An 18,813-nucleotide genomic window follows, 5' to 3' on the forward strand; every position below is an offset into this window, starting at 1 on the left:
CCAAAATTTCTGAAAGGGGAAAACAAGTGTTCAGTGATGAAGGCCTCTAGAATTTTGCTTTTTGGTGGTTTTGGAGTTGTTTTTATGGTTTTGTTTTCTGTTTTTTGTTGTGTTTTTTTTTGCATGTATGCATATACTTACATTTGGATGAAGATGAAGCTGTCAAAATATGTTTAAAAATGCTGTGTAACATGCTACTGGGCTCAGTCAAAGTTCTGATAGTTACTTTTCTGACATGCTGCAATCTGTGTATGCTTATACTAAAATGAAGATGTCCTAGTCAGTCAGGGAGAAAATATGATATACAATTAATGACTCCTCTATGGAGGTTTCTCCAATAGTGTCATTTGATGTGCTCTGATTGATTTTTAAAATATGATTTATTTTAGGACTTTTTATTTCTAAACTTTGGTGTCCATGCAAATTTCTCTGCTATGATTTGTTGCAATGCATTGTAAAAGACTAAATAAGTAAATAAAAGCCTATAGTAACAAATATTATTTAAAGCTGATAAACAGTTTTCCTGAGCAAATGCAGGGTTCAAATACCTCTGAATGATAGGAATGTCTTTCATTTGACTGGTCTGCAGAAAAAATATTTTTAGGTGTGAGAGATTCTGAGTAAAGATATTGTGGGGTTTCTTTGGTTTGAGTTTGGAGATTTTGTTTGTTTGTTTTAAGATGGAAAGATGAACATGAGAAATAGGCTTTCAAAATATGTTTCTTTTAATTTGCCATCAGAAAATGTGTCAAGCCAATCTGATTGGTTGAAAAGCAACTTTCTATAATAATATACAGATTCCATGTGTTCTCAAAATCTAAGCTGATTTCTTTATGTTTGTTCTTTTACCAAGATTTCACACTGTTAGAGAAAATCTTGATAATTTTTTATGCATGAGAACTGTCATTAAGGAAGGAGAAAAAGCTGATTCTATTCTCTGAAAATGAAGTAATAGGAAAAAAAGGGTTGAAGCTGAAAATCAAAACTTGGCTGCTCACTGGAGGCTGGATTCATAAAATCTTCAGGCCTCTAGAGTAGATGATTCATCTTCATTTTTCCCTTTGCCACAATAAAATTTGGTCATGTGGAGGTACATTAGTACTGTAGGTGATGGAGACATGGAGCAGCATTGAGAACAAGACTCACCAGATCACAGCTTAATTGCTAGACCCTCCTGGATCCATTTTGGACCGCCTGCTTTAGATCTCCCCATGCAATCAATGCCTGTGTGCTTTTCAGAGGAAGTTTCTTCACAGAGATCAGTTCCAGAAGATACTTGTCCTGTTGTTGTCCTCTTCTTTCCTTCCTAGTGTAATCTAAATATCATAGAAATAACCTCCTCTCTTTCTTCAAAACATGCAACATTATATTTAGCTTTTTGGTAATCCTACTGCTTGCAGTACTGCCTCTTATTATTCCATAGCTGAAAAATAACCACACAAAAATATTTATTTTACTTATTCAGGCACCACGTGGAAACCAAGGGAGCCTGTAGTGCCAAATGCAATGTAGTATTACGGAATGTGGCCTGTAGGTGCTAGCCATAAACATCTTGAATGTAAGCTATACCCTTTACCTGGCCTCAGAGTGATCAGCTGATATTTTATTTAAGCAGCATAGCAACTTCTGAGACAGAGATCTGCAATATCCAGCATGATCAGGAAGGAGATGCTTATATAGGTCTATATAGTCTACCAAAGGCTGCTGTAGTTTTCCCCAGGTGCTTTTTTCTTCAAGTCACAGTTTGGCCTCTCTTTAAAATGGCTTTCTCTCAAAAAAAAAAAGCAGGGCACCCTCCTTTCTTATAAAATGCTGTTGATGATGCCACCATTTTATACAAAGGATATTGAAACATTCAGACAAGATCTGAGAGGCTTGAGTTCAGCTCATTCTTTTTGTGTGGTAAGAAATTATCCTTGCTACCTTGGAGTGGATGCCATGAGACAGTGCTCTGATTAAAGCTGATCTGTAATGCAAAAAGAATTCAGAATTCACTGAGCTCTTGTAAATAAATATTCTAACTGACTTTTAGGGTCCTGTGCTAGCATATCAGAGATATGATCAGGACCTTTAGCAGAGAAAAATTTGGTACCTGATTAAATTTGTGATAAAATAAAGCTTATGTAAATATTTATGATATTTGGTTGTTACAAATATAATCATATAAACTAGAACTGTTTTTATTTCTCTAGTTATGCTTTTCAAGAATGAAAGCACCATAATATTTTCACAGAAGATTAAGACCCCATAGATATAAGGGATGTCAGCACAAGTACCAGCATGGGCTTGAGAAGACATAGATGGGAGAACATGTGGATTTCAGCTGAATTCAGAAGGTCAACCAGGTGTCAACAACTTTGCGTTGACAAGAACTCTGGGCAGGGGAAGAAGCACAATTTTAGACATGAAAGTAACTGCTGATAAAACTCTCAGTGGCGACTGGAAGAAATACAACAAAGTGTAAACAGCAATTTCAAACTGATTTTGAGTGCTCTGTATTTTACTCACGTCCCCCTTTCACTGCTAATCTTTTTATAAAAGTGGGCCTGTTCTAGGTTTTGGGGGTATATGGATAAAAAAAGCTAGGCAAGTAACCACAGAAAGTTGTTCTGAGCAGTGGAAATAATGATTATAATGCTTCCTTTGATTTATACTTAGTATTTGGATTTTCTGGTGATTAATAAGGTTAAATTTCTACTTTTAGTGCTTTTTTAACCCCTGGGACATTCACAGAATCATTCTCCATGTGTATTCTTTGATTTCCTTGTGGAACTGACCTTCTGATTCAGCCTTTTCCTAAATAAAGGCAGTAACAGAGACTATCTCCTTTTCTTCTCCCAGCTGTTTTCCAAAAGCTTGTAGGATCTTATTGTACTGAGACTTGAAGTCCTCGGTCAAATTTGATTGAAATTGGCCAACATGTTCTAAAGTTATCAGAACAAGATGGCCGAATATACCTTTACACACCTCCTCTGAGTGTTGCGTGAGTAAAGTGCATTTCTTTAGGAAAGTGAGGCAAAAGTCACCTCTGAGCATAGTCAGAAGCATCTGCTCTAACTGTTAGCTGATTTGTCCAAAAAAAGGTCCAGTGTGATGAAAACATTCTGTACCAGAAAGAAGAAAAGAAATCCCAGAAGAAAAAAAAAAAAAAAGAAGAGGAAGAAAGACTATCTGAACCGAACTATCAGTAGATTTAGCACAGGCTGCTATATTGCACAGTCAGATTCATGCTTTCACGCTCTCTTTTAGCACAAATTTCCATGACTATAGAAAAAAAATAGTTGCAATTCATATTAAACTGTTGCATTTATTCATAAGCCAACAAAATAAGTGAAAGGAATGCCATTTTTTTGCACTTTCCTGTTCAGAAATTCTCAAATCACTGAGGAGCCTGTAGCCCTTCTGTCACTGTGCTAGACTGTCACTCTGACACAGGAAACATATGCTCCACTGCACTGTGACAAGACCTTTTGCAAGTAGTACCTATTATTGTGCACTTTTAATGCAAGATAGAGTTTCAGTCCTGAAAACATACATTATTGTAGCATGTAAAATTTTAAGTCTGATATGAAAGAAATAAGGAAATGAGAGGGTAAGGGAAATAATATTTATCCAACAAACACTAAGTGCTTATCAAATGTGCTCAATTTGGACAGTTTAAATCTAAGAATGGAGTATTTAGGGAGTATTCAGTGAATGTCCTCTAGAAAAAGATTTATCCTACCCTGCAATAAAAGGGATAAAGAAACTTCCCCAAAAAGATTTATTTCTCTCCAACTGGATACAAAAGGTATTACTGAATAGATGCCTGGCATTTTGATGGATAAAAAAGATGGCAGGAAAGATCCTATCATTAGAGATAGCAGGAGGTCCTTATGAAAGAAATCTTTCTCTGACCTTAATTCTCCATCTCCAGGAAAACCATGACTCTAGTGAAAACCCTATTAGATATAAATGAAAGTTTATAGCTACATACTACTTCTTTCTGTCAGCCGTACACACATTAATGATTTTGACTGAAATCCCTAAACTCACGGGGTGTCTTTCCATTGGCTGTGATGGCAGTTCTAAGTTCAACAAGTGCAGCCATGTTCTGCCATATTGATGCTTAACGTGAAATGCGTTAGGCTGTTGTCAATAAAATGCTTTTTTGTTGCTCAAGATACTGAAAGAGAAAATCATACATTAAAAAAAAAAAAAAAAAAAAAAAGACTGATCTCTTTATGAATTTGCCTGAGAAAATAGAAGGGTGTTTTTTGTGCGAGAACAGGATGATATCCCTTTTTCATGATGCATTTCTGAATAATTTGATAGAAATTATCTTGGAATTATCTTGGATTTACTGCACTTTAATGAAGAGGAGAATCTCATCCAGTGTGACTGGCAGTTCTAGCCTGAGTGAGAAGAGTGTAGCAAAACCTCAGGATCCTCCTGGTTAGGATCGGTCAGTTTCTGTCCAACTTATTTCCTGGCTTTTTTTCCTTTAGTTCCAATAGATTTCATGTGGGAGGGCTGGGGCAGAAAGTGCTGCCATCAGGAGGGGATTGTTGATTTTTTTGCATTCCTGAAAGTCACTGCGGCTGTAGTTGATGACGATAATGAGTAGGAATTGTTTAGCATCATAGGAGGGTGTTATTAAGGGTTGAGATTTTTCTCACAGATTGCCCCTTCTACGCTTATTGCTTGAGAGGCATAATCTCAGCTACCCCAGCATTCACAGAACAGGAGATTGATTTCCTCCTTTTTCTTTTTCTTTCCCCCCTTCAAACTCTGCAGGTCAGTCCCACCCCAGGGTGCATCCGGGCGTTAATGAAGATGTTGTACTGCCCTTACTGCAGAGGACTTCCCACTGTGAAACCTTGCAACAACTATTGCCTCAATGTAATGAAGGGCTGCCTAGCAAATCAGGCTGATTTGGATACTGAGTGGAATCTGTTCATAGGTAAGAAGAGTTTAAATATTAGTGGAAGGAAATACTGGTAATAGCAAAGATCTGCAGAGTTCTGCAAAGTTGGAAGATGCTGTTGGTCAATACTTGCAATGAAACAACTGCAGATGCATCTCAATTTCTAGTAGGAAATGACACTTCCACCCCAGAGCAAGTCACATTTCACATTTCATATTTCAAAAGGAACTGTGTGGTGTTATGAGTTCTGATGTAAATTGTGCACGATATGTGAAATATTAGAAAACTTCGGTTGAGGAAACGATAACAAGCTTAACAAGGCCAAAATAGGCTCTTACAAGTTGAAAGATAGTAGCAATGTATAACATCTATTCAACATAAATTGCAACAGCGCTTTTCTTAATTCTGATAGTATATAGTATACATAACTTAAAATGTTACATACATGAGAAATTATTAATTCCCTGTTCCCAGTTAAAATGTGCTAATGTCCCTCTTCTAGTGTGCTGAGCAGGAAGTATTAAACATACAGTCAAAATGTTAGAATGAAGTATTGAAAACATATTTAAGGATAATTGCTATTACAGCTTTATTCACATAACTCTTCAATCAAGTAAAGTCATAAGCAAAAAAAAGAAATCTCCTTAATAGCCATACAGATAACCTCGAGCAGAAAAACTCTTGAAATTTCAAGTTGCTTTTGGTCATATATAGTACAAAGATAGGATGAGATGATATGATAATAATATAATGATAATATAGAAAGAACAGAACCAGCTTATATATATAGTTATAACTATATAGTATATAGTTATATATCAAACCTTTGTAAGCATCCTAGGCAAAACTGAATCTAGGGGAAAAAAAATCAGTTGGAAAAATGGGATAAACTTTATTGTACTTAAGGAAAATACTATTTTCTTCTTTTGTAAGACAAAATATCAGCAATCTCTGCCTAATTTCAAACCCCACTGATCAATGTGACTTTGAAAGCATGACTCTAACTCACACATGCATTTTCACCTTATTCAGCACAGTGGTGGTATAAGATGGATAGAGAGAAGAAAACAGGATGAAAAATGGATCAGAGTAAGCAAAATGGCAAAGAGTATCAAGTGTGCTACAAAAATAGCATAAGCAAAAATGCAAATAGCAATTATAAAACTGATGCAAATAGGCATGCCTTCTCAGTCCTTTGTTCTGGTAAAGGAAACTACCACAGGAAGAAGTGCTGTATGGGGGAAACCCATGGTACTGCTGATATGAATGGAAGAGGCAGTTCATCACCTGAAAGCTAAATAAGAGTAGATAGGAAATAAATGCCCACCTGTTAAAGACAGAAAAAGCTTCTTTCCCTTTGAACTTAAAGAGTATGCAAGACCTAAATCATCACTAATTGTGATCACAGAAAATAATGTAGGCTTTTATGAAAAAAAACATTGTAACTAAATATATAGCGGAGTTTTTGTTAAGGTAAGCACCTGTTCAAATCAAAAGCTGGAAGGTAAGATCTCAGGCCTTAAGAGATTTCCTTTTCTGGTGCTTTGAATCCACTGAGAGATTTGGGCAGGGTAAGTTTTGTGCTCAGAAGTGTGGAAATGCTTCCAGCTTCAGACTTTCAGTCTTTGATGCAAAGCCCTTGCCTTCATCAATGTATTTCAGATTTTCATTTCTCCTGCTCTCAGAAAAGCAAAGCTGCATGAAAGCTAGTACATTTTGTTAAAATATTGTGCTAATTTATTAAATACCATGTAAAACATCAAGTGCTTCCTCAAGGCAAGGCAAACTGCTAAGCAATTATCCCTTCATGTCAGTGATGACAAGACAGTGTAAAGCACTGATACATCAAGACATATTTTCTCTCTCTTCTACCTATACAACTTTCCCTGTACAAATTGATGGGAGATGGTTTAGAGGAGAGATAGAGATCTCCCTGTGTATGGAAAAGGTATTCTGTTTTATCCCACTTTGTGAGAACCCTGACAGCTTTGCTGGGGATGAGGGTCCTCAGTCCTTCCTTTATGAAAGATTGAAATCCAGCAAGTTATCTCTGATTCTGACAGCTGTCAGGGGCTTTCTAATAACACATGCAATTCTCTAGTACTAAACACAACAAAACTTCTTCTCACTGAATTAAAACGAATGGCAGCATTTTACAGCACCACTGAGCTATGAGAGATTGGAAAGTATGCATGAGCAGTTTTTATTCCTGTTCCAATGTGAGGAACCACGCACTAGGAAAAAAAATAATAATTTTGTGCACCAACAGTTTATGCGTAGGCAGGAATCCTAAATAGTAGTGCATATTCATGCACAACAGAATAGGTTTGCATAGCTTATAATCAGTGGACTGGAAGGTTGTTTTGGCTAAAGTTAGGACTTGGAGAAAGCTTTGTGTTTGTCAGTAACATAGCAAATAGTATCGTCTGGAAAGCATGTTCTGGTATTGTTCTGCAGTTACTTTAATTGTTCAGCAACACCAAAATCTACAAGTGAGGAGGAGCAGAGGAAAGTAAACGGGCTCTCTGACAATGGAATGTGTTATATGTTCCACCTAGTTTATAAATGCAAAAACCAGTACTGAAATCACACTGATATAGCACTAATAAATCTTACATTCACTTCCAAAGCTAGGCAGAGTAGGACAACTTCCCCTAAACATCTGGTGCTTTCCAAGATTTTATAGACTGTGAAAATTGGTAAGAGGTGAAACAGCTGCAACAGTATGACACACAGTTTATTTTACTTTTCCTATTTGTGTCACCTTAAGGTCTGTGTACTTTCTGTATAACATTTCACTACAGGCTTTTGTACTTTGTTGTTTTCATTATTGCACAATAAAAGCCAAATATAGCACATCCTGCTCAAGTAGAATTCCTATGAAAATCAGAATTTTGCCTCGGAAAGGAAGATATAGGCATTAATAACCATTAAACTGTAATGATTCATTGCTACTTCCAGGTATCTATATAAAATACGTAAGCGGTAAATCAACCACATTTACTTCAAAAATATGCATTTTGACAAAGCTTGCTTCTGATGTTTTGCCTATGAACTACCCCTCCCTCATAATCTTCTTTACTCCAGTCTCAGGCGAAGTTAGCTAAGGAAAGATAAAAAGGCTGAGTAGAGGAAATGCACGGCTGAGGAAGGAGATTGCTTCAGGGGAGGAGCTAACTGATTCCACAGAATGGGAGAAAGTGGATTTTCTCTAGGTCTCATGGCCCAATGGATACAGTCAAAAGTATGCTTCTCTCCATGGAGCTATAGCAATTAATGACAAAGATCAAGAATCCCAGCATTCATTCCATCCCAGAAACACAAAAGAGATGTAGAGATTCCCACTTACAAATATGCTAAACCTATCTATCTTAGGGAATTAAGCTCAATTTTAGCAAGACTGTTACTCCTCTTCACCAGCAGCCCTGTTTTTCAGTCCCTGTTTCTGTCTTGCTCAACAGTTGGTTGACTGATTGCCTTCAACTTCTCTATGTCTCAAGTAGCTGAGGAACTAGCTCCCCTTTCCCTTTGAACCCTCATTCAGTTTCAGAAGCAACATCTGCAGAAAGGTGATTTCCATGTATGTAGGAATCTGCATCAACTGAGTCAATGATGGCTCAGAATGGCAGGGTGGCCATAAACCATTTGGTTTCTGCTGGATTCCTTTCATCCAGCAGGTGAAACGGCAGCGAGTTTCACTTCCTTCTGTCTTAAGATAAAAATGTAGATGATGCTAAACTTGAGTGCCAAGAAAGACCATGAGCCAAATTCAATTCTCCTTATGTAATTCAGCACAGCAAAAGGGTGAAAATCCAGGTAACTGCTGTAATCACAATGACTCTGCTTGGAGCTTCTGTTGTGGGCATCTAAAATAAATTATAAATGCTCTGTTACTGCATTTAGTGCCAGTGTACACTAGCGTAATGCCTGAGTAGATTGTGTTTGCTTTGCTGCAGTCCATGGAGGTTTGTCACCACATGGCTATTTATAGCAGCAGAAATTACAAGTGAAATATTTTTTTTTATAGAACCATTCAACAGTAAATCATGCATGCTTGACTTTGCTGCTGTGTTTAGAAGGAAGGACATTGGTGTAAACCCTTCAGGAGCTGAGCTATAACAGAGATGCTGTGATTCTTTCTTCCCAGTGTTCTGGACCACATGTTTGTCCGTGAATAGGAGCTGCGGGGCACCTGTGCTTGGTTGTGGTCACAGCTTGAGAGCAAGTGGTTTTGTTGCTGATGTATTCCATATTTCAAAAGTAGTGGAGCAAGGCAGAGCAGGCTGTGATATGCCCAATTTCTAGCTTTGAAGGCCAGCAAATCTGGCATCCAGCTCCGAGAACCAGAGCCACTCTTACTGTCAGTGTCTTGCTGGTTCTTTCAGCCACAGGAGAAAATTGTATCTGCAAGGTTTCATCTAAAGCTTCTGCCAGTCTTGAAGATATTTCGTTTACCATCAGTGCTGCAGTGCTGCACTTCTAATAAACCTATCCATTGCTGTGTTTTAGGAATCCCTCTGTTTTCTTCCCATTGGTATGACTCAGACACCTTAGGAGACCTCTTGAGATTGAGCATACCATGCAATCTCAGTTATAGCAATTCAATTATTTTAAGTAAAATTCCCCATCAAAACCTTAACTACTTACTCCTAATGAAAGCTTTAGAGTGATGAAAATATGCAATCAGTTTTATTTACTGCTTACAAAAGCCCTCAGGACTCTGTTTTCTCCATTCCATGTGCAAGCACAAAGATAAATACTTTCCTATTAAAGCTTCAAAAGACCACCCAGATCTGTTTCCCATTACTGATTTATTATTGTGCTCTTTGAGAATCACTTTGGCTCATGAAAAAAAAATCAGTAGGAAAAATTCTTGCTCCTGCTTGATCATGGTAAGTAAGAACTAAAACAAAGATGTTGGCAACCCTGGTTACCTGGCCCTTAGATTTCTTCTCTCTGATGGTCTCCTCTGCAATCACTGTATGAATGTGTGCTGTGATATTTATTATATGTTAGCTTCTCTCAAGGACACAGGGAGAAAAAAATAAGTGATATATTTCCTTCCATGAATGCCCTACAGAAGATTCTTGCAGCCCTACAGTGCCACTACTCCAAATTCAGAGTTTCTGGTAAAAATTCTTGTATTTTTGTTCCATGGTCATAGAATGAATACATGAAAGAAAGCATTAAAATTTTGTATGAAAACTAATAGCGTTCATAATTAAAGCAGCCTACAGATCTAAACCTATCAAGCCTAAAATTTTCTTTAATTCTCCTGTCCATGTATACTGCAACAGCTATTGTTATACGCTGATAACTACTCCCTTAGGCAAGGTTTGGTGGAGGACTGCCGAGGTTGTGGAGCCCAATCCCAATAATAAATTTTTAAAAAATGGAATCTGTAGTTTCAATTTTTTTCCCACTTTAGCTTATCTTTCCCTAAAGCGAGGGGAAATTGGTAGAAAATTTTTGTGAAAATGCAGGTAGAAAATGCAGTTCCTTAAAAAGTTGTGGACAACTGGATTTGTGGATGTAAGTCTAATGTTCTTTATGGAGAAAACAAATGTTTCCTTCAAGCCCAATAGTCTCCACAGTGCATAAGCAGCCCTATGAAAAGGAATTAGCAGTGCTGTTAAAAGTTTTAACATCATTAAATAGTTATCACAGTTTGGGGTAAAAATATACAGCTAAACAGTAAGCCCAACCTATAATATCTAATTAAAATATTACAGCATTATTATTTTAAAGTCCTCTAATAAGCACCAGTCTCCATGATTCCATACTTTCCCTGTCTTTATGGAATCACTGCCTATGGCTAGTATTTAGGCATATTACATAGGAGCATCCCTGAAATAAAGCAAGGATCATTATTCACTGAGCAAAATGACGATGCACAGGAGCAGGAAATTATTTCTTCTTCTCCGTTGTTTCTCTTCACTCAGAAATATAAAGGATAGACAACCTGGGCATGGAATTACTAAGATGATAATGAATTCAGTCTGAGAGCAGCCTTCTGAAGCTGTGGGACTTCCAGCAGCATGCAAATGGCATCAGCACTTACCTACTTCTTAAACTCTACTTACCCTGCTAAACCTCTGAACTTCCCCACTGAGACAATATAGTTTCCTGCAGCAGCTCACAGCATTCAGTGCCATGTATGTTCTCTTTAGAATGTGTCACTAAAGAAGGAGGTTTCCCTCCAGTGTGGCTAAGGGGATTGTCTGCTCCAGTTACAGCTTTGGGAGGGCTGGGGCTCATCTGTCTTGATCTTCCAGCTTGTTGGCTCCATCAGTAGTGCTTTACCAGGAGGATGTGTCGTGGAAGGATGCTAATAGCATCACTCAGAGTAACTCTCAAAAACTGACTGCTGACAAGATGCCATGGATATTTGAAAACGCAGATGATTAGTTTAAGGATAGCAGCAGACTTATTTGGCTCCCTAGCTTTAACTGAACTTAAAGAAATGAACTATACTGAATGGTTATGCCACCTTATGTTAAAGGATAGAAATATATTAATGTGTGTGAAAGACATCACCCATCATCATGCCACGTGGCTTTTACAAATACTGGATCAAATCTGGTATTTCCAGCTTTCTGAATTTTCCACCCACGTGCAGTATGCCTGAATTGTGTGATATCTGAATTAGGAAGAAAAGTTTCTCAAGCTTGAAGGAATTAAAGTCACTCAGCATTTACACCAGGCACAAGGGAGCCCTAATTTGACTGCATCATTTATGTTCTAGAGCAGAAATAACAGTTGGAAATAATAGTGCGGATCAGAACTATCAAAAAATTAGTTTAAAAGATTTTACAAAGACCCTGTCAGACACAAGTGATGACTTTTTAGTTCCATTTTCATTCCTTATCTTCAGCTCAAGTGAAATCCTGGAACAGACTGCCCAGGGAGGCTGTGGATGCCCCATCCCTAGAGGTGTTCAAGGCCAGGTTGGATGGGGCCCTGGGCAGTGATGTTATGGGAGACATCTTTACAAAGAGGAGAATATGTTCACTCTTAATGAGCTGACTACTCTGTGATTCAAGCATCGTTATTTTGTACTTTTCCAAGTCCATAGCTGTACTGTCTCAGAGGAATTGTTGCTTCCAGGACCACAATAAACAGTACTGCTCTTTCTGTTACTGTGTATATTAACAGCGTTTTCTTCTGTAGAGGAAACACAATTAAACATGCTCACGGAGGGCTACATCTTTGTTTACCTGTAGGGGCATCCCTCACACACTTTGCTGTGCTGATTTCACAGCATTTCACAGGCTGAGGACCAGCTGAAAAGTGTTGTGCCTCATGCCTGTTTGTTTTCCCTTCTGGTTCTAAGAGTTTGAGAAACTCAGTCACTCAATGGGGCATTTGAAGTGTAGGAGTGAATGGAGTGCATACCTAGACTGCAGAAATTGACCATGTCCTTAAGGTTCGGTTACCAGAAAGAAGTACATCAATGTGGGTGGGTTTTTTTCAAGGAACATAAAAGCAACTGATGAATGTAGGACTTTTTTTCCCCTTTCTGCAAAAGCAGAATATTTACAAAGGAGATTCTTTTTTAAGTTGCTGTAAAGCAATATTTTACAAAGTCTTTATAGTTCTCTACATGGAGGACTTGCAGGACAAAATCAAGAGTCATAGTCCTGAATTTAAAGTGCTTGAAGATAGCATATGCAAGTGTAATTTAGGATTGAATTAAAATACGGAACTGAGAAACTGTTGTTTCTAGCTGCAGTTGGCCAAATTAAAGCACCATATCCAAAGTGCAGCTGATACCCATCTCATACATAAATATATTTGGATAAACAACCTATTTGCATACTTCACTCCTTCCCTTCTCATAGTCTGTGTTTTGCGCAAGTAGTCTTCATTCCTCTTTGACAAGTAAAGAGCAAACAAATGTTTAAAGAATTATGTTGTGGAGTGGAGGACATTATTTCTAGTTTACTGATAATTACTGAAAGATAAAATTTGCGATATTTTTTCTGAAATAAAATCATATTTAAAAAAAAATAGTTCAAAAAAGAAATATTAACTCCTAGAGCAAGAAGACATTACTTTAAACAATATAACTAAATTTATTTCAGAAGTCACAAGTGAGAAGAGACAAATATTCATTTAATTTGTTTGAACATTGCTGCTTTTGTTTCACTTATCTAAGTTAAAGCCATATTACCCTGGAAAGCCTGATTATGTTATCTCCATAAATATTTTTTTGTTTACATCAATATTTGGATGAGGCAGTATTGATAAATTACATATTAAATGAATGTTACGTTCTTCAAATACTATTATTTTCAAGTGAAAACTAAGCAATAATTTAACTTAGTCCAAAAAAATACTGAAGATATTATTACAATTTTTGCCTCTGTGACCATTCTTCTGCATTTTGTTTATGCTTATATTCCACTGTTTAAGATCATTCAGCTGGGAACAGTCTTTTGTTGCACTGTACCACCAACTAGGTTTTCTAAAATATTTAGTCATGGTACCTGCATTTATGGTTAGAAGTTATTACTGGTCATCTATTTTGTGAAAGCTGCACAAATATTAATCAAATTCCATATACTAGAAACAGAAACTAAAAGTATGAAAAAATATTTTAAATTATCTGTTTTGTCTGTCAGATTGATTTATCTATTGATGATCTATTGATTAACTATTTCAGATTCTCTAAGCTCCATATTAGAAACAAATATCAGATTACATTCTCCATTATTCAAGTAAATGTCATGGAGTTATAAGAGCATATTTGTTCCATAGCAAGAAAATTCCCTACCTCCCTACTACTGAAAACCTTGTAAATATTTGAAAATGCTTTACTGAGGTTATTCTATGATTTCAGTAATGAAGGATGTGTACAAATCTCTTACTTCTTGGATGCCAGAGCAAAATTGCTGTTGATGTTGTATGGTAATTTTGGGCCACTGTCTTCACATGATGAAAGGTTATCTATTTATGATAACGTCTAATATTTTTCTACAGTCTTATCTTTAACAGGATGATAAACTTAAATCAGAAACAAAATTGTGTTTCTGCCTGCCTGAAGGTGTCCATATGTAAAAATCCAAATCTTGTATTTAAACTATACTAAAAAAAAAAAAAACCAAAACTAAATAGGCTATGGATAGTCTGCTAGACACCATTTATGAGACATCTGCAGTTTTCTTAAATCATTTCTTCACATTATTTTAGTCCTTGAAGTTGATTAAGTTTCGACGTGACATTTTTGAAAGAATGAAAACTCAATCCAGAAAGAATGCAAATCTGTAAACAAATCATAGTTTTGATTTTAGATTCTTGCAAAATGTAGAAATCTAAATTAATAAATTTCTTAACTTTTAATTGCTTATGCAGGTCTTTTTTGAGCCATTAATAATTGACTTTATATTGACAAAAGCTCTAAACCTTGTTAGCAATATGGCAAAAGGCACTCAAATATTTTATTTTATATGGATATTATACTAAGTACATATACTCCTCATTGTAAACGAAATGTTCATTTCTTTTCTAATGAAGATGTATATCAGGGCACAGGTCATACTCAGTCTCCATTCTTTAGCCTTCAGAAAAGGTGGAGGGTCCTTAACTGAGCTATAAATTTCTCATGACTTGGCAAGAGACTACTATAAAGATCTCTACAAAGTATCCTGTATCAATGCCAACTTTAGTGGAGCAAAATCTCAAAACCACCAGACAGATCAGAATTTCACTGAAGCAATATACAGGAAATCATTCTTTCTTCCTGGTACGGATCCCATGAATTCCCTTCTTGCAGTCTACCCTCCACTTCCTCTTGTAAAGATTTTTTTTCCTGATGCATTTATTGGTGAGAAAAACAGATTTTTCTTCCTTTCTTTCTGCTTTACTGACAAGAAGTCTTGCCATTTCTGTTATCAAGAGAGCTAGTTTGGCCCAGGGTGATGTTAGAGAGCTGATATGGCTAAAATTCTGTGAGCATTTTTTGCAATGGTGAAATCTGAATGCATTCTGATGCATTTGGAAGGCAATATGGCAATAATATGAAAAACTCAGTTCTTATATATCTTACTTCTCTGTGTTACTCAGTGTCATTTGCCCTGTAATATAGCATTCAACACCCCTTGATGTCATTTATATTGCATGTTAACCTATGGGAGCTTAAACTCCTATGACATGCATTTTTCATTTAGCCTCCATACTGAACTGTCCATGTCAGTAGTAACTCACCTTTGTAATATCATACTGCAGTTTGCAGCATCGGCGAAGAACCTTTCTATCTGTCTTGTCTTGTTAACTCTTAAAATACAGATAACTATGTAGTACGATGTAGCAGCTTGAAAATAAAGAATGAAATTTCAGTTCTACTGGATATTTATTACTGACCTCAAAAGAGAATCAAATTTTTCAGCCAAGCTTTGCAGCTCACTGTAACATTGTGAAATGAGATGGAGATCAGTATTCATTTTCACTCGGTAGGTTATATCAGTATCTTGCACTCAGCTTAACTGTAGGATGAGAGGGGAAAAAAAATCAGTAAACCGAATGATGTGCCATAGATAGTAAAAGGAATAGTGCCAAAAAGCCAGGAAGTTCTCTTGAGCATGAGCCAATATTCAACACTAAATAACTTGATTTTCATAGATGAAATGATAAAAAAAATCTTCCAGTAAATTTCACAGTTCCAGTAGAACATGTAGAATCATACCCATGTTTAGTTTTACTTCAGCAGCCTTATTTTACATTGATTAAAGAATGCTGCTAAACAGGATATGTTACTATTGGAAAGTAAGAGGGACGGTTCTGGTGCTCATAGGTATGGTTTGTGATAGCTATAGTATCATTTATACACTTGAAAAAAGGGGGTTATGTATTTCTTATAGCAAACTAAAAATGAGTCTATGAATATTCTGTTACTTGAAACTGCTGATATCTGCAGTGCTGGAAATGTACTCTAAACCAGGTTCTTCTTTTCATGCTTCACTTTTTACTTAACTTCAAATGAAATGGTTTTGTTCCCTTTCTACTTTATTGTGATACATTTTCTATCACAAAAACTTTTCTGTGGGAGGCATGAGAGATGTCTGCTCCGAGTTACCTTGATGGCTAAAAGCACATTTTCGTAATACGGAAATCCGCTATTCCAGATATTAATGACTGACATTCTCATTTCACTAGGTTGACTGCACTCAGATAAATCACATTTAAATTATTAGAGTTATGAGTTCTTTCATAATATTTAGTTTGACTGTCTTCTCCATATATGAATAATATATTCTTAAAATCTCTTTCAATCTTTTATTAATATGAGTACATATTATGCTTGGATTGTTCAAATGGTGATGCCAGAAAAATGGATGTGTATTTTGAAGATTGCGTATTTAAATAAATATTTTAAAAAATAGTAGGATGCAAAACTACGGTAATAATATGTCAGTAAATTTTAAGAAGCCTCTGACATTTCAGTTGTGATGAAATTTTTCTATGAAAGTTTAATAAAAGCTTAATAAATGTTTAGTCAGGTTGAAATTATGAGAGATGGCTTGGAAGAATTTTAGCTGTTACAAATCATCTAGTAATGAAAATCTGGTGTTAAACAACACCTAAAGATCTAATTCCACTGATTTTGAATGTATCTCTCAAAAAATAATTCCCAAACACATTCATTTTGTCAATTTATTTGTTACCAGCTGAGGAAGAAAGCAAATGCTTACTCTTCCTTCTGTGATACCACACTCAAGCTCTCCACCCACATTCAGTTCAGGCAGAGAAAACCATCTCTGCTCAAATCTGAGGAGTTCTTTCTCCCTTTACAGCAGTAGAGTTGTTGCGTTTAGTCCACTGGGTAGGGTAAGGATATAGGATTGCATAGTGTTTCAAGTCTAACTCGCATATATTTTAAACTTTGCAATATTAAACCCAATAGTATTCCCAGATTCATTTTAGATGAAGATATTTCTCTTCCCAGAATCACAGAATTGCAGGCACTGGCAGGGACCTCAAGAGATCATCGAGTCCAATCTCCTTGCTAAAGCAGGTACCCTACATTAGATCACACAAGCAGGCATCCAGATATGTCTTGAATACCTTTGTAAAATTAGACTTCATAACCTCTCTGGGCAGCATTTTCCAGTGCTCTGTCATCCTTGCTGTAAAGAAGTTCTTCACAGAATCATGGAATCACAGAACAGCCAGGGTTGGAAGAGACTTCAAGGATCATGAATCTCCAGCCCCCCTGCCACATGCAGGACCACCAACTTCCACATATAATATTAGACCAGGTTGCCCAGGGCCCCATCCAATCTGGCCTTGAACACCTCCAGAGACGGGGCATGTACAACCTCTGTGGGCAGCCTGTTCCAGCACCTCACCACTCTCTCTGTAAAGAACTTCCCCCTGACATCCAACCTAAATCTCCCTCCCTCTTAAAACCTTAACTTAAAAACTTAAAACCATTTCCCCTTGTGCTGCAGTTATCAACCTTTCAAAGAGTTGATTCCCCTCCTGTTTGTAGGCTCCCTTTAGGTATTGAAATGCTGCAATGAGGTCACCCCACAGCCTTCTTTTCTCCAGGCTGAACAAGCCCAGCTCCCTCAGCCTGTCCTCATAGGAGAGGTGCTCCAGCCCCCTGATCATCTTTGTGGCTCTCCTCTGGACCCTCTTCGACAGCTCCCTGTCTTTCTTGTAGTGGGGGCTCCACACTTGGACACAGTACTCCAGATGGGGTCTCACAAGAGCACAGTAAAGGGGGGCAATCACATCCCTTTCCCTCCTGGCCATCCCTCTTTTGATGGAGCTCAGGATACCATTTGCCTTCCTCGTGTCTGTATGGGACTTCCTATGTTCAAATTTTAGGCCACTATTTCTTGTTCCATTACTACACATCTCAGAGAAGAGCCTAGCCTCATCCACCTGCCTTTATATATTTACAAGCATTTATCAGATCTTTTCTCAGTCTTTACCCCAGGCTGAACAGTCCCACAATATTCAGCCTTTCCAAGAGATGCTCCAGGCCCTTTATCGTCTTTGTGGCCCTCTACTGGACACCTTCTAGGAGATCCCTGTCTTTCGTGAACTGGGGAGCTCAGAATGGGACACTGTAATCTAAATGTGGCCTTATTAGAGCAGAGTAAAGGGGGAGGATCACGTTTTTCAGCCTACTGGCCATGCTCATTTTCCAACTTACCTTGTTGATATTGTTCAAGACAAACTGGCTAGCAGGCAAGACTTTTAGGCAGCTACTATTTACAGGAAAATAAGCCATCAGGTACATATAATGAGCACTTTTTGAGGAATAAACAACCTAAGAATGAAAAAACAGGTTACAAACAGATTTTTATTTTTTTTTTCCGAAGGATATGACATTGAGTAATAATTTTTATTTTCTCTTCATTTCCCTCTCATCTTATTTGGAACTGTAATAAGCCCAAATTGTGTATTGTAGCTTTGTAAAACTGTGTAAGTGGCAATAATGCAGCCTTTTCCAGCTGGTGCCATTATACAAAGTTTTGTTGTTTTTGTGTGTAGTTTCTTTCCAGTTGTTTTCACCTCTTAGATTTTCAGTGTTCCATATAAATATGCAAAGCATATATGTATATGTTAAAGATATATTTATATATTCATGTATATGAACATATATTTGCTTTTACATACATATTTATATGCTTATCTATATGCTTTTATGTACAGGCATGCAGGAGCCTTGTATTATATCTTTCCAATGCCATATGAAATATGTTTCTACTTGGCATAATTCTTTGCTTATTTTTCTAAAAGTATTTTATTTCGTTGCAGCTTTCACCTTGGGGGCCCTCTGAAATAACTGTTTAAACTGAAGAATAGTGCATTTATTCTCAATGAAAATAATAAGCATTTTATGAAGAGTAATCTCTTTTTTCTCCATTTTGAACTTGGTTGCAAAATCTGTGTGT

The 18,813-nt window shown here is 36.9% G+C and overlaps 1 protein-coding gene across 1 annotated transcript in view; it reads left to right on the plus strand.

The window, feature by feature from the left end:
• The window catches only part of GPC6 (glypican 6), a gene marked incomplete at both ends in the record, with an annotated part of 726,193 nt that overhangs the window by 526,048 nt on the left and 181,332 nt on the right, over positions 1 to 18,813 (plus strand). The window contains one exon of the mRNA XM_079536577.1: positions 4,777 to 4,942. Within this exon, the coding sequence (XP_079392703.1) occupies positions 4,777 to 4,942 (166 nt within the window). The remainder of the gene's footprint in view (positions 1 to 4,776; positions 4,943 to 18,813) is intronic.

This window comes from Tetrao urogallus (genome assembly GCF_951394365.1).
Source record: "Tetrao urogallus genome assembly, chromosome: 1".
Taxonomy (NCBI): Eukaryota; Metazoa; Chordata; class Aves; order Galliformes; family Phasianidae; genus Tetrao; species Tetrao urogallus.